Source organism: Leuciscus leuciscus, assembly GCF_965113295.1.
Source record: "Leuciscus leuciscus genome assembly, chromosome: 3".
Classification (NCBI taxonomy): Eukaryota; Metazoa; Chordata; class Actinopteri; order Cypriniformes; family Leuciscidae; genus Leuciscus; species Leuciscus leuciscus.
Window position 1 is genome coordinate 38,819,307 of NC_138727.1, and position 17,660 is coordinate 38,836,966.

At 39.7% G+C, this 17,660-nt stretch overlaps 1 protein-coding gene across 1 annotated transcript; it reads left to right on the forward strand.

The window, feature by feature from the left end:
- Positions 1 to 156: 156 nt before the first annotated feature.
- Positions 157 to 12,265, forward strand: LOC309495249 (atrial natriuretic peptide receptor 1-like). Its single transcript, XM_082164923.1, has 7 exons — positions 157 to 287; positions 8,915 to 9,038; positions 9,650 to 9,718; positions 9,791 to 9,965; positions 11,259 to 11,357; positions 11,538 to 11,629; positions 12,032 to 12,265. The coding sequence occupies exons 1-7, from the start codon at positions 181 to 183 to the stop codon at positions 12,077 to 12,079; spliced, it is 714 nt and encodes a 237-aa protein (XP_082021049.1). The 5' UTR covers positions 157 to 180; the 3' UTR covers positions 12,080 to 12,265.
- Positions 12,266 to 17,660: the final 5,395 nt, after the last annotated feature.

Here is a 17,660-nt window from a genome sequence, read left to right on the forward strand (position 1 = left end):
TGTCTACTGTATGTTGATCATTATTTTGCAACAGAATGGCCCTTGAAGGCACAATAAAGAATTGCTACTGCTTCTTTAATGTGATAGTACTAAAGCTATAATAGTAATAATATTAAATGCTAATCGTTTGTGTGTGTTCACAGGGGGTCTGAGAACATTCTGGATAACCTGCTGTCCCGTATGGAGCAGTATGCATGTAATCTTGAGGAGATAGTTACTGAGCGTACCGCTGAACTTCAGGAAGAGAAGAAGCGGGCAGAGGGGCTGCTCACGCAGATGCTGCCACGGTAATGCTCCAGATTATAACCAAAAAGTTGCATATAAATCCTTTTCCTTTTTACACTTCCTTGATTTACAATGCTGTGGTTAGGTATGGAGGCATAGAAATCATGAGGTTACCATTGCGCCAACTGATGTTTTACCTAATTTGTAAAAGAATATATGCATGTAGGCCATGAAGCACCAAGCTGGTGGTTGGCCATTGTCCAATGACAGGCTGTCGTTGAGCTTCTGTTGTCCTATTTTTTTGTGGTATGTTCTACACTGTTGACACTCTTGAACCCCTATTGGCAGCTTTCCATGGATTGAGCAAATTGAATAACTCTGATTGTCTGTTCGGTTAGTCAACCAGTGCACAAGATGAAAAATGGAAGTGAGAAGCATGCAAATGACAAAGCCAAGAGGGCATACACAGAACTCTAGTTTACCTATTTAAAGGGGTCCTATTATGCCCTTTTACAAAGTCTTGATTTTGTTTTGGGGATGTACTAGAATAATGTTTTCATGCTTGATTGTTAAAAAAAACACATTATTTTTTACATTATTACAGCTCCTCTCTCCCCAGTCAGGTTGAACGCGTCGTTTTTGATGAAGCCCATCCTTCCAAAATATGAAATGTGATGTGATTGGTTAGCTGGCCCAGTGTGTTGTGAATGGCAGTGCTTAACGTGTGTTCAGGAAATGTCCTGCCCCTTCATAAACACAAGCTCTACTGAGATGAAAATATTAACGATGGAGTCAATTTCAAACCAATTTGAGCCCGATTCAGACCCTGACAATGTTAACGAACAACAGGATTGTGCTGAACAGATTTCAATGCTTGAAATCTGTTCAGCACGGATTTGAAGCATTGACTTTGGAAGCACGGATTTCACAGAACTTTTCAGAGTGGTATGTTTTTTTTGTATTTTCTTATAGATATGATTTTATCCACTTTTTAATCATATTTGTCGGAAAACTATATGGTAATGCAAACAGTAGTGATGTCCGGTTCGTGAACGAATCATTCTTTTGAACCGGTTCTTTTTAGTGAACCGGTTGAACCAGTACACTAAATCGAACAGAATCGTTCAAAACAGTTTGTGTCTTGCGTCAGCGCTGATCCACAAGTTACTAAAGTTACTCACTTTTGGACATGCCTGACACAGTCCCTCCGACTCAAAATAAACAATATCCCGGAGTATATACTCAACTACAACAGTTCACTGATCTGAGACATGTTGTGCTGAGAGAAGTGATGAGCACAAGCAGCTGATACTGAGCATGCACGCACTACCGAGCGTACAGGTACAGCGGTTCTCGAATCACCAGTACAGAACCGAGAACTGTTTCTTTCGGACACGGTCGATACGGAGAACCGATGAGCTGGAGATGCTGCGCATGCGTGATAGCACCGTCTCTGAACCAAACTTTCTTTCGGGCAACTGCATGCTGTGCTGATACATGAGCACGGGTGAACCGAGGACTTAAATGAGGGGTGAAATGTACGTGTTTTTTTTTAATAACAAATAAAATAAAATTGATGAAGACCAGTTTATTCACTTAATATCTTTAAGACATGTGAAACATCCGCGTACTTGCTCATCGCCTGTAGGGTTCATTTGCAAAACGTAAATGTAAGAAACTTATCCAAGATGATTATGATGATGATTACTATTATTTACATTTACATTTACATTTACATTTAGTCATTTAGCAGACGCCTTTGTCCAAAGCGACTTACAAATTAGGACAAAATTCAGCGAGTCATCATAAAGAGGCAAAAGCAACAACAACGCAAGAAGTGCTCAAAATACGAAGTTCAGGTATTATTCAGAGTAGCATAAGCCTGATAAGTGATGTTTCAAAGGGAAAGGAAATTTATTTATTTATTTATTTATTTATTTATTTATTTTTTCTATAAGGTTAAGTGCTCACGGAAGAGATTGGTTTTCAGCTGTCTTTTGAATGTTGTCAGGGATTCTGCATTCCGGATGAGGGTGGGGAGAGCGTTCCACCAGCATGGAACTGTGAATGAGAATATTCTGGAAAGTGATTTTGTGGCTTTCTGTGATGGAACCACGAGACGTCGCTCGTTGACCGATCGTAGGTGTCTGGTAGGGATGTAGACTCGTAGGAGTGAGTGAAAGTAGGAGGGAGCTGAGCCTGTGATAGTTCTGTAAGCAAGCGTCAGTGCCTTGAACTTGATGCGAGCAGCGAGAGGTAGCCAGTGCAGAGAGATGAACAGAGGAGTGACGTGGGCCCTCTTGGGCTCGTTGAAGACAAGACGAGCTGCAGCATTCTGGATCATCTGTAGGGGTTTGGTTGCACATGCTGGAAGTCCAGCCAGAAGAGCATTGCAGTAGTCAAGCCTAGAGATGACCAGGGCCTGGACGATAAGTTGTGTTGCATGGTCAGTTAGGAAAGGCCTGATTTTCCTGATGTTGTGCAGTGCAAACCTGCATGATCGAGCTGTCTTTGAAATGTGATCTGTGAAGGTCAGCTGGTCATCAAACGTTACTCCAAGATTTCTGACCGATCTTGATGGGGTGATTAATGATGACTCTAGCTGGATGGTGAAGTCGTGCTGTAGAGACGGATTGGCAGGGAGGACGAGAAGCTCAGTCTTTGCCAGGTTGAGCTGCAGGTGATGTTCCTTCATCCATGTGGAGATGTCCGCCAGACAGCTTGAGACCCGTGCAGCTACTGTGGGATCATCTGGTTGAAAGGAGAGGAAGAGCTGCGTGTCATCAGCATAGCAGTGGTAGGAAAAACCGTGTGCCTGTATGATGTGTCCCAGTGATGTGGTGTAGATGGAGAAGAGGAGGGGACCAAGAACTGAACCCTGGGGAACACCTGTGGTCAGCTGATGTGCTCTGGATACCTCACCTCTCCATGCGACCTTGAAGGACCTACCTGTGAGATAGGACTCAAACCAGTGGAGTGAAGTTCCTGTGATGCCCAGTGATGAGAGGGTGGACATAAGGATCTGATGATTCACCGTGTCGAAGGCAGCAGACAGATCCAGGAGAATGAGGACTGAAGATTTGGAAGCAGCTTTTGCGATCCGTAGGGCTTCTGTGACTGACAGTAATGCAGTCTCAGTTGAATGTCCTTTCTTGAAGCCAGATTGGTTGACATCCAGCTGGTTGTTTAGAGACAAGAAGGATGTTAGTTGGTTGAAGACAGCTCTTTCAAGTGTCTTCGCAATGAATGGTAGGAGAGAGATAGGTCTGTAATTCTCTACAAATGATGTGTTTAGCGTGGGTTTTTTGAGCAGTGGAGTAACCCGAGCCTGCTTGAATGCTGTAGGGAAGGTGCCAGTATGGAGGGATGAGTTAATGATGTGTGTGAGTGATGGTAGAAGTGTGGGAGAGATGGCTTGTAGAAGGTGTGAGGGGATGGGGTCAAGCGGGCAAGTGGTAGGGTGACTGGAGAGGAGAAGTGTAGATACTTCTTCCTCGGTTAGCGAAGAAAAGGAGGACAGAGGGGTATTGGCTGTGGAAGGGGTCGGTCTGGGTTCCTGTGTGTGTGGAGCTGAGAACTGACTGCTGATAGCTGTTGTTTTGTTGGTGAAGAAGTGCGCAAAATCGTCAGCAGTTAAGGAGGAGGCGGGTGGTGGTGGAGGTGGACAGAGGAGAGAGTTGAATGTCTTGAAGAGTAATCGTGTGTTGGAGGAGCTGTTGATCTTGTTGTGGAAGTATGAAGATTTTGCAGCATGAACATCAACAGAAAAGGAGGAGAGGAGAGATTGATACATACTCAGGTCAGATGCGTCTTTTGATTTGTGCCATTTCCTCTCCGCTGCCCTGAGTTCGGTCCGGTGTTGCCGAAGAACCTCAGATAACCAGGGGTTAGAGGGAGTAGCGCGTGCTGGCCTGGAGGAGAGAGGGCAGATAATGTCTAGAGAAGAGATTAGAGTGGAGCATAAGGTGTCCGTTGCGGTATTCACATCCAGAGATGAGAATTGTGAGGGTGGGGGAAGAGAGGATGATACGGCAGAGGAAAGATGGGAGGGGGAAAGTGGGCGCAGGTTTCGTCTGAAAGTGACTGGTGGTGGGGGTGGTGGTGCAGGGGTAGAGAGTTGTAGACTGAAAGTAATGAGGAAATGATCTGAAACGTGGAGAGGTGTCACCAGGATGTTTTCTGTGGTGCAGTTGCGTGTGTAAACCAGGTCCAGTTGGTTGCCTGATTTGTGAGTACCTGTGGTGATGAGTCGTTTGAGATCGAAAGAGGCTAGGAGAGAGGTGAAGTCTGTTGCATGTGGCTTTTCGAGATGAATGTTGAAGTCACCGAAGACTAGTAGTGGGGTGCCGTCCTCAGGGAAAGTGGACAGCAGCACATCCAGCTCATCAACAAAGTTACCCAGCTGACCTGGGGGGCGATAAATGACTACAATATGGATTTTGATGGGAGTTGTAAGTGTAATAGCATGATATTCAAATGAGTTGTTGTTGCATAGAGAAGAGAGCGTGGAGTGTTTGCAATTGTTAGAAACGAGAAGCCCTGTACCCCCACCTCTCCCAGACTGGCGAGGGGAGTGGGAGAAGGAGAAATTGCTAGAGAGAGCAGCAGGGGTTGCTGAGTCTTCTGGACGAATCCAGGTCTCAGTCAGCCCCAAGATACTAAGAGTAGAATGAGATGCAAAGGCTGGAATGAAGTCAGCTTTATTGACTGCTGACTGACAATTCCATAGACCCACGGAAAGAGAGAGAGGAGTATGTGAGGATGTGAGGATGGGACGCAGATTGGAAATATTGCGCTGTCTATTGCGCGTGATGAAAGGACGTTGCCGAGAGATAACAGGAATGTATTGAAAGCACATGTTGATTAAGGTGAACAATAAGATAAGTAGAGGGAAGAAAAAGGGAAGAGGAGATACGTAAGTGCCTTTCTGGTGTCCTTGCTCGGTGGAGTCGCGCAGGTAGAGTCGCTGGTCTTTACCCGAGTCGGTCTTCACACGAGGAGCCTGAACGCTTCCGCTGACGCTTCCGCGACAGCGTGCAAATTACACAGATATACAGATAATGCTCTCACCGCTTGAGTGAGTACAGCTGTTTCGTTCGGGCAATTAAGTCAATAACGGCAAAATGTGTCAAATCTAAAGTGCTAGGAGCAAGGGCTTAAGTTACGTGCAAATTAGATTGCTATAAACATTTACATGTGTTTCGTTCGCGGCTATTTCTCTAAAGTGCCAATGCGTCTAACTGAAATACAGGATTATGTGAAATTAAAATTTACAAAAGAACAAGAGAATCGAAGATGGCCTTACCTTGACTAAAATATAGCACTGAAATATCAGGAGAACAAGGTATTCTAGAGAAAACCACTTGCGAGCTGCGTGCCTCTAGTATGCTGCCCGCTGGTCCTATTGAAGTGATCTGAAGCCCTTCTATTTATATCTATCAATTCTTACAGATGCTGTTTCGTCCGGGCAATTAAGTCAATAACGGCAAAATGTGTCAAATCTAAAGTGCTAGGAGCAAGGGCTTAAGTTACGTGCAAATATTTAACTGAAGTTATGATAACAAATGCCTTTATTTGAATGTATTTTTTATCCGTTGGGATGATAGAATTGACGTCATTACGCGAATAGATAAAAGAACTGGTGAACTGTTTTTTTTTTTTTTTTTACCGGTTCATTGAAACGAACTGTCCGAAAGAACCGGTTCGCGGAAAAGAACCGGACTTCCCATCACTAACAAACAGTAATCAATCACAAAATCATGGATAATTGTCCTAAGGGGCTGTTGGAAAGTTTTCTTTTATCGAAGCAGAGACCAGGAGACGTTGGGATCACGTTCAAACAGAAAAGTTTCTTTATTTGAGCGCGGCTGCGGTTCGTCCAACAAAATCTGAATCTAATACAGTATTCAGTGTAATTATACTTCTCAAAGAGGGGAGGGATTACATAGAGGTGGAGTCTCTGAACAAAGCATGTAAATTAAGTATGAACACACCCTACTCTGAGAGCACTACCAGTCCAATTGAATCAGCGTAACTTATTCAAATGCTGATACTGGCCAGGAACTCCGGTTCCAAAAACCAATTCCAGAGCCATTAAAGACAAAAAGTGAAAGTCTCCCCTACAGCTAATCCAATCAACCTAATGATTCATCGTCTAGGGCTGGGGCTCGAGCCATTAAAGACAAAAGGTGCGTCTGGGGCTACGGGCTTGATCCATTAAAGACAAAAGGTGACTTAAAATAGAGAAAAACAGGACTGGCAGAAACTGTTGTTACTATTATCCTAACCTAACCTTAAAATGCTAACGTCAATGAGAAAAACAGGACTGGCAGAAACTGTTGTTACTATTATCCTAACCTAACCTTAAACTGCTAACTTCAATGTACTCAACTTTTACTGTTGCAACCTAAATTAAACATTTCATAAATTTGTAATACAACAGGGCGTTGAACAGTCTTACAAAAGCAAGAGCTTACAAAAGCTAAAGTAAACACTACATCAATACTGTAATGTTAGTTAGCAGGCTAGCGGAGGCAAAGCTTTGCCCTCTGTTTACATCATAGCTAACAACATAAAACTAATAACTGGAACTGTTAATAGAAACAGAACTACAAATAATAAGACATACTTACAAGTTCTGATCCATAACTTACAAATTGTGATCCATAAACAACAGATTGTCCCAACAAAATGGGAGCGGCTACGTCTTTCAGAAGAAGCATTTGAGCTTATAGCCTACAGTGTACTCTCTTTTGTAAGTAAAATGTGGAGTGCACAGACAAATGTTGAGGTTATATTGTTCAAGAAGAGTGTTGAAAATGCATAGTAACCACACTAAGTTCGTCAGCCTTAGGACAAACTTTTACCAGTGTGTAAAAAACAGCGACAACTCTTTTCATCTTCTCTAGCGTCACTTATCCAGGCCTCTCCAACTATTTTTTGCCTATTCCGTGGGCGGTATTATTTAAATGAGGAACATTATGACTTCATAAGATCCGGAAAAAGTGCGCTTTAGTCCACACGAGCCGTTCGTTGTGGTTCTTGAAAAGTTGATTCTGTTAAATAAAATATATCCCTTTGGAGTTATGCTCAAAAAGCAACATTACACACTAACTAAAGTAGAAAAAGTGAAAAAGCATAATAGGACCCTTTAAATAATGAATACAGACTACTGCCACCTGCTGGTATGAAGAGTTATTTCCTCTCACACAGGCACAGAAAGAATGCGCTAGTTGGCAGTTGGCTTTAGTCTTTGTGTTGTGTTCAAGCGCAGATTTTTGTGAAAAGAGACATCACCACAGTCGGCTTTCATTGCCGCTAGTTTTTTGATGCCGGTTTGTTGTGTTTTTACCCTAACATTTTCCTTAAAGGAAATGTTTTATTGTATCATCATTTACTCACCCTCAAGTTGTTTCACACCTGAATGAATTTGTTTCTTCTGCTGAACGCAAAAGAAGATATTTTGAAGAATATGGGTAATCAAACAGTTGGAAAAAATACTATTGAAGTCAATGTGGTCCATCAATTGTTTGGTAACCAACATTCTTCAAAAATAATTTGTGTGTGTGTGTTCAGCAGAAGAAAGTAATTCATACAGGTTTGGAACAACTTGAAGGTGAGTAAATGATGACGGAATTTTCATTTTTGGGTGAACTATCCCTTTAACACTGAAAATATTTAGAAAATATTTAGTACTGAATGCAATTTGCAATATATCTGCGAAACTGGATCTGCTTGGGTTATAATGCACTTGTCTTTCATTTGATGAATTATTGCTGCAATGATCAATAAAAATTTACTCAAACATATTTTTTTAATGTATACTAAATTATGTATACTACCTCATATTAAGGCAAAATCTTTATTAACATCTCATTTACATACAGCGAAGTCATGTTCGCTCTGGAAAAAAAAGGACACATAACTATGGTTCTGTGCTGTTTCAGCACATTTAAGGGGATAGTTGAAAAAAAAAAAATCTGTCAATTACTCACCCTCATGTTGATCCATATCCATAAGACTTGTTCTTTTTCAAAACACAATTGAAATTATTTTTAATAAAATCTGAGAGATTTCGGTCTCTCCATTGACAGTCCATTCACCCAAAACTTGTACAGTAAATGTAATCCATATGAAATATGGATTCATAAAATCAATCCATCAAATAATCCATATTTAATCCAAGTCTTCTGAAGATACACAGTCTCTTTTTTGATATACTTTTAATTTAATTAGACTTTTATTCACATATAAACATTGATCAACGCACCTACATAGAGTACATCAATTATAGTAAACGAAAGCACAACGATAATTTCTTGATGCATAAGATCCAGTAAGGTTTGAGATTGAGTTTCTGTTTACCATTTGGGTTTTGAAGATGAATGAAAAATTTGGAATGATATGAGGGAGTTAATAATGACAAAAATGTCATTTTTAGGTTTAACACCTGGTTAAACTGGATGCTTAGTGAATAAAGATGCATGCTTTTGTATTGACATACTGCGCACAAAAGTGGCACAACTGTTCAGTGAATTCGTCCTCAACACTTCAGTAGTGTTACTAAAAACTTGCTTGCACCTGGCCTAACAACAAGCCTACGTGACCAGACCAGTAATCAACATCACCAAGGCCTCCACTTGAAACCTGCCTTTGAAAAGTGCCTGTCTTTTTTCCCTCATATTTTTAGATCTGTGGCTGCTCAGCTCTTAGCGGGAAAAACAGTGAGAGCAGAGACCTACGACTGCGTCACCATCTATTTCAGTGACATTGAAGGCTTCACAGCCATGTCAGCATCCCTCACGCCAATGCAGGTGATGAAAGACACCAAGACTCAAACAGCATCTCAGAAAGTTTCTACCCAGTGCTTTCTGAGCAGGTTTGGCTGCATTCTGAAAACAAATTCACAGAGGTTTTTAAAAAATTTAGGTCCTGTGTGAGGTCATTTGAACTTATTTCGATCCTATTTTGAAAAAAAACATATGTCCAGAGCCATTTGGGCTGGCTTGAGGAGCTTGAGTTGTCTAAGACTTTGAAAAACCCTGGACTCGTTAAACAATGTGTGTGTGTGTGTCTGTGAGTGTTTGTGTTGGGGTCTGTGTTGTAAGATCAAATACCCACATAGTAAGCTCTGGAATGGGTCTCATATGTCCTATGAGAGCTCCTGACATTACTAGATCACATGGCTCAAGTGCCGAAAACTCCACTCTGTCACGAATATCAGGCTTCTGTTAGCATAGCTGTTGGCTCGCTAGCTCGTCTGAGTCTTAAAGTGGAAATAATACATTCACATGAGGCTATATGTGGACCATACTAAAGCCCACAGCTGAACCACAACAGAAAACTATTGTCACCTTACAGAAACTTTGATCTTTGTATCCATAAGCTGACTTTAAACCGGCCGTACTTGTTTCCTTTCCTGTAGGTTGTGAACGTGCTGAATGATCTGTACACATATTTCGACAATATCATTGACAACCACAATGTTTATAAGGTACGTAATATGAATGCCTCACCGTTTCATTGTAGGTTATTGGTTGCTTTATGTTTCCTTTGCTGTATCCAGGTGGAAACCATTGGCGATGCCTACATGGTAGTGTCGGGCCTGCCTATAAGAAATGGAGACGAACATGCAAAAGAAATAGCCAGAATGTCGTTGGCTATAGTGCAGGGCATGAGGAGCTTCCACAGTCCACACGTACCAGAGCAGCAGCTGAGGGTCCGCATTGGAGTCCATTCAGGTAATAACTGGATGGTGACAGCTCTTTGGCTGCATGGGCTATTCTTGTATATTCACTCGCCTGCAATGACCCTGATCAATCAGGAAAAAGAAATTTACTCAGGATATGAGTGTTCTTTGGTACTGGGTTGTAATTTATGTTACTGTATATAACAAAAGAGTAAACCTTCATGAACACGTTTTTTTTTGTGCTCTAAAATATGAACAAGTATCAGTGGTGCTCAACATTAGCAGTAGTTCAAGAGCTAGTTTTGTAAATTTCTTTTGTCTGCAAGAGCCACATTAAAAAAATTCCCTCATGCTCCACCACAGCTTGGTACATGGTAAAAAAATAGCTACTCAAAAGTTGCCACTCAACTTCGAGTGTTCAGTAAGCCTCTCATATTTCCACTTGATTTCCCACCCTAAAAATAAAAAAAATGTGTACTATTATTCAAAAGTTTGGGGGTAGAAGGATTTTTTTTTTTTATGAAATAAATAAATTGTATTCAACTGAGAAGCATTAAACTGATCAAAAGTGGCAGTAAAGACTTTTACATTGTTACAATCAATCAATCAATCAATCAATCAATCAGTATATAAGTAGCAATTATTTTGAACTTTCTATTAATTAAAATAAAATCATGGTTTCCTAAAAAAAATAATTTTAACTGTTTTTAATAATAATGAGAAATGCTTCATCAGCAGCAAATCATCATATTAGAATGATTTCTAAAGGATCATGTGACACTGAAGATTGGAGTAATGATTCAGCTTTCCATTACAGGAATAAATTACAATCTAAAATATATTATAGAAAAAGTTACAATATTTCACAGTCTCAGTATAGTGTAGGAAACAAATGTTGTGCATTGTTATCTACAGGTTTGAGAGACTACCTCTCATTAAATATTTGATTATGACTTGTTATTTATTCAAAAGGTTTATACAGTACATTTCATTTATTCTCTCTCTTGCCTTTTTCAGATGTGTTTTCAATAGAAAACCAATGACGCATTTGTATATTCATTCTGATTGGTCAATTTACGCATCAGAGGAGTGTTTACGCTGTCAGCCGCTCTGGCATCTATGCCGAGATTCCAACATGCCAACACATATAAGAAAGATTCAAATAAATGACATCATTGTACATTATATTACATAACACCATCATTAAAGAGGTGATTTAAGCACGCAAACACTACTACTGTGATAGAGAAATTGAAGAAACTTTTATTTGAAATGTGTTTGTTAAAACTACTAGAGGTTGAGGAAAAATGCAGAATCATAAAAAAAAACATTTTGCTTGTTGCAGGGCCTTGTGTCGCAGGGGTTGTGGGTCTGAAAATGCCACGCTATTGTTTATTTGGAGACACTGTGAACACGGCCTCCAGGATGGAGACATATGGATTACGTAAGATCACTCATGAAGGATGTGCCGACAGTAGATTAGTAAAATGTCAGAAAAGAATTTCAAATGAAACCTATATGTGATTGACATTGCATGATCTTGCCACTGCCTGGACCTTAGCATATTTCTAACACACATAATAGTGTAGAGAGGTATCATAACGTTATACTTTTCCCTCTCCAGCACTGAAGATCCATGTGAGCAGTTCCACCAAGTCTCTCCTTGACACTTTCAGGACTTTCCGCTGTGAATTGCGAGGTGATATTCACATAAAGGTACTGCTGTCACTTTTGACATTCACCTCAGAAAACACCATCTCAGTTTCATTTCGCCTGTCTTGCCACGTCACAACAATCCTATTTGCTCAACTGGTTCTTTTCACACTTATTTATTTTAGGATTGGTGCTTCAAAATTGCTTGCGCTAACAGTGACAAATCCATTGTTAAAAAGCCATAATGTAATAAAATGACATCATAACTACAATCAAGGATGTAAACATTGATATCTGAAAAGTTATGTATACACAGCAACACAATTTCAGAAAGAGTGGAAATATTTATTCGGTAACGAGCCATAGCTGGCAAGGACCTATAAATAGATCTCAATAGTCTATTCTTGACAATAAGTTTTCAAAGCTTCGGAACTGCTTTCACCTCCCTGTTCTCTTCCATTTCAGGGAAAGGGCTGGGTGAGGACATTCTGGCTTTTGGGAGAGGACCACTAAAACAGACGTCCCACTTAATTTTTGTTTTTGTCTTTAAATGCTGAAAAAAAAGTCTGTTCATTTTTACTAGAGCATATTACACTATATCTCTAATGTTACTTTGTTTTGCATGTTTGCAGTGTTTTAGTTCAATTAGCAAATTTCTAGGTACAGTTTGAGGCCGGCAATATTGTTTAATGTTTATTTATATATATATACAGTATATATATATATATATATCTTACGCTTTTTTATTGCATTTAGGCTGGATTTATTTGATCAAAAATACAGTAAAACGGTCATATTTTGAAATATTTTTGTGCTTTTTTTTCTATTTTAATTATATTTACTCCAGACTTTTCACAAAATTTAAAACACTTGTGTTGTGTTTTGTGGAAACAGTGATGCTTTTTCCCCAGGATTCTTTAACCCTTAAATGCATACCTCTGGTCTTTAGTGACCCAGGACATCAATCACTACCCCTCATCCTCATAATTTTTTTTAAGTTAGACATCATTATTCCTCAATCAATTCATTATACACAATATAACAAGAAAACAATATATAAAAGAATGCCTGTTTTCCCATTATAATTATTATTATTATTAATTGTCAAGGGAAAGGTAACGACATGAGGTGTGTTACAGTGCAAGTATATTTTTTTCAGCACAACAATAATTCAATCTTTGATGACTGAACAAGTGCAATTCAAATTTATTCCACAAGGTGGCAATGTCTGACACACAATGATGAAGTAACGTTTCACTCATAGTTACCACAGGCAGAAAAAAAAAAGCTAAAACAAATCGTCAGCTCAGCGATTTACTGCAGAGCAAATACTGAACGTAATCAAATATTAGTGTCACTGTCACTTGATGGTGGATCTGGTGAAGAAGCTGTCAGAGATCAACATTTTGATTTTGAAGATGTTGAAAATGATCCTGATAATTTCGCAACTCCTTGATAAGGAGGTGAAACTCTCCTTCCTCTCGGTGCAATCTCAGGATTGGATGGACCCAATATTTCCTCTTTCTTTTTCTCTTTTTAAGAAGTCAAAATCATCCTCACTGCTTGACGAATCCATTTAGTTTTTTTGCGTTTTTTTCCGCAAAGGTTTAATAAATACGCATCGGACTCAGTGTGCAAGGTTTCTGTGCGTGCCGAATTTTTAGGCTGACGAACACGAAAAAACGCATACGAAAATTTCGGACTCAGTGTGCAATGGCCTTGAGTCCGAAATTCGCATCCGAAATTTTTGCACGTAAAAAAAAAAATTCGACCTCACTTTATGTCAATCACGCTTGCACACTGTCTACGAAACTTTCGTCCGTAATAAAAAAATTCGGATCGGGTTCGATTTTCTGCGTTTTTCGCATCCACAGCCAGTATTTTGAGAGGTTTTTTGACAATTCAGAGCCACCGTACAAGCGAACGACAAAATCCAGAATGGCGTCTGACAAGTTGGTACACTTCGTCTCGCAGCACAAAGTACTGTATGAAAAACAAAAACGTATGTGTGTGTGTGTGTGTGTGTGTGTGTGTGTGTGTGTGTGTGTGTGTGTGTGTGTCCGTCCATACCTTAGACAAACTGCCAGTCTCTGTTCAGGATCGATTGGTTCACGGAAATTGGTGGTGGTCTTTTTAATATGTGGCTCCAGTATCGCTAGCAAAGCATCAAACTGTTCCACTGACATTCTGAGGTAAATTTTGAATCGCTCGGGATAATTTCGCAACTCCTTGATAAGGAGGTGAAACTCTCCTTCCTCTCGGCGCAATCTCTGGATTGGATGGACCCAATATTTCCTCTTTCTTTTTCTCTTTTTAAGAAGAAAGAGGGCAACAAAATCATCCTCACTGCTTGACGAATCCATTTTGTATTTTTTGCGTTTTTTCCCGCAAAGGTTTAATAAATACGCATCGGACTCAGTGTGCAAGGTTTCTGTGCGTGACGAATTTTAAGGCTGACGAACACGAAAAAACGCATACGAAAATTTCGGACTCAGTGTGCAATGGCCTTACTCTTAAAAGTAAGCCTGGAACACACCAAGCCGACGGTCGGCCGTCGGGCAGTTTCCGTGCGTCGGCCGACTAAATCTTCTCAGTGTGTTCCGCACAGTGTTGCCAACTATTTTCAAAGGAAAGTAGCTAACGCCTCCCCTAAAAGTCGCTAAATGTCGCTAGATGACGTAATACGTCAATTAGCATATTCATGACGTCATCGCGGCATACTTGCGTTCTGCCTGCCTAATGTTTTTTCTTATTAAAATCATGCTCACATACTGTATTTTAATATAATATAATATAATATAATATAATATAATATAATATAATGTAATATAATATAGCCGAATGTCCAATAAAGCTGTTCTCATTTACTATATTTTTTGTCAGACAATAGAACGAGTAGCTATTGAATGACTATTTTTTATATGTGTAAAATTATCTGAATTGAGAGAGTTCGGGAACTGGGTGAACTAATGCACTGTGATAGTGAGTATTAAGTGATAAGCACAAGAAAATAAAGGGAAAAAATGGTCAAACTAAATTCTTTAAATATAAAACAAAAGATAAGTGATAAGTCCGTGGAAACAACACTGCTCATTCACGTCTGTTGGCTGCCGTGCTGCTGCTCCTCTCTCAACCATTCACTGAACAGGGTAGACGAAGAGGTGCGTGACGGCAAGGAGAAAGCAATTAAACCTCGCGCTCGCAGGACTGTGCTGGCAACATTTGGAGGTTACTGAGGTTCGTCCAAAAATGCAGCTGGAAGAGGCTGGTGCGCGAGAACTGTGCCGCTTGTGAGTGCTTTGCCACAGGGATGGGTCAAACGGCAGCACCCGCTGCTCGTTGAGAAGAGTAAGAACAATGTGCGGTTTCACGTCAAAAAGTCTCTAAAAGTCTCCAAAAATACCAGTAAAAGTCGTTAGATTTGTCGCTAGTCGCTTTTTTGAAAATGTGTCGCTAGAGGGGTCTGAATACTCGCTAAATATAGCGACAAAGGCGCTAAGTTGGCAACACTGGTTCCGCACCGTCGGCTGAAATTGGTCCTCGTCGGCTTTGTAACGGCCGATTCGACATGTTGAATCGGCGTCGGGCCGTCGGTGAAAGAGGGAACTCTGATTGGCTGTTCAGCTCAGTGACCGAGTCAGTGCACGAGAATAATAGCAAAATAGCGGGCAAAGTCAAAACGGTAGATAGAAGGCTGTTCTAATGATATGTCATCTTATCTGAGTGTTCCTTGGCGAATATTTCAATATTAACACGAGAGGAGTGGAATAAAGACAGTGTTTAGCAGGATTGATATTCAAAACGGTAAGCACGCACTGCTTTGTTTACGGTTTGTGTAACTGCAGCCGGCAGCGCCGGTTTCCCTTTTTGAATGACGAATATAGACGAATATATCTGCAGAAATAGACAGCTGTCTCATTTACACGCAGGCGCAGAACACGCATTCTAGCTGACAGTCGGCTGTAGTTCTCTCGGTGTGTTCAAGTGCAGCTTTTTACCCCGACGCGAGGCGACAACACATTCGGCTTTCATCAGCGCTAGTTCGTCGGCGTCGGCTTGGTGTGTTCCAGGCGGCTATCAGGAGAGTTTTGTATTATTGCGACAAGTGGAGATCCATCCCTGTTAGATCTATACGGGTTGCTAAAGACATATGTAATAATGATTGGCGAAACATTCATGCATTTAAGGGTTAATGAATAAAGTTCAAAATATTATTAATGTATTTACTGTCACTTTTGATCAATTTAATGCATCCTTGCTGAACACAATTATTAATAATAAAAAAATAAAAAGTATTAAAGAAAAAAATTGGTTACACTTTTTGTTGTTACAGTGTAACTGTCTAATTACGGAGTAATATTAATTAACAACAACACGTTATTTCGATATAATTAGGGTTAGGGTTAGCTGCATGTAATTATGCATAATTTACTGTTTACTAATTACACAATTTACCAACTTACTGTTATTACTAAAGTAAGTACATGTAATACATGTAACAAGACACTGTAAAATAAAGTGTTACCCACAAATCTTACTGACCCCAACATTTTGAATGGCAGTTTATATATATAGCAATCACCTCCATGTTGCGTTGCTATAACTGTCATGCTATATTGACAGCAAACCTATAAACACTCTAGATTCAATCTTAATGGTCTACACATTACCATTGTTGAAAGGGACTGTCCATTACTCCTTTCTTGCTCTCTGGTAACATTTATCACACGGGCCACAGACACACTATTTTCAAACAAGACATTGCTGTGTAGAATTGCTGTGTGTCTTGTTACGGGGGAAATAAAAATGATATGATTTAAGTATTATCATTGTGTTGTCTGCTCTTTTAGAGTTCAAAGGAAACTTATCTGTCTTCGCCAGAATTTGTTTCTGCAGATTATCTTTGATTCCAACACAGAAATCTCATGAGATGAAAGCTTTAAATCTTTAAACTGCATCTTTAAATTTTGTTCAAAGTTTTAAGATTTAAAGATATGTGATGTTGAAAAGATAAATTCGGGATTGAAACTGATTGAAGTAAAACAGGAACAAGGGTTTTTATGATATTTCAGGCTTTGACAAAAGACTAAGATGTAACTTTGCCAGCTTATTTTCTCCAACACACTCACATGGCAATTCGTAACTGTTATACATTTTGGTGAATTGGTGGGTAACTTGCTCTGCTGTGGCGTACGTGAATTACCCATAGCAGATCTATACAGGTGGTGCTGTGCTGGGGAAGGTGGATGGCTTCTGAAGCGCGCTGCACTGCTAGGCAAATGCTATAGTATTTGAAGGTTGAGCAGCGAGCTCATTGGCTACTGATATGGCAGTAACCAATCAGCTGCACCCTATAGATAACGATGTGATTATGAAAAGGTGAGTATAAGGACCTATTAGCCTGCACCATCTAGAGTTTCATGCCAGAACTCTGTGTTTCAGTTCAGAAGAGATTCCAAAATCAAGTATTTTGACTCTAATATCTCATGAATACTTCAATCAATTCAAATCTCTCATGAATACTTTATCTATATCATTTAAAACAGCAAAGACTGTTGGTGTTATTGTTAATGTAAAAAACAGATATACAGTAAATCAGAATACTAAATGCATTTTATGTTAACACTTTCTACGGAGGTTGCATAAGCTGCATTCATTGTCACTCCAAGATATTTGTAATGTACTAAAAGCATAATATTACAAACTGTTAAAATAGGTTTTGAAATTCCAAAAATGAAAAAATACACTAGCTCTTTGCCTGATTAAATAGCTGTTTATGTTACAAATTGTAATAATTTAATGAAATTTTTTTTTACATTTCGTTTGACACATTAAGCTGTTCCATTAATATTTTATAAAAACTAATATATAGTATTATGGTATTGCCCCACCCATCTCTCCGAATTTTTATTATTTATCACTTAAAGGTACAATGTGAGCTCCTGCAGAATTCAAAGATAATCATGTTTGTCTTGTAATTCATTTCTAACTCAGGTTGCTGCCTGCTTCCTGCAATACAGTATATAATATATCCCTTAAGTGTCAACGGCACTCATCCAAGACTACTTTAGCAATTTCCCTCTGGTTAAGATTC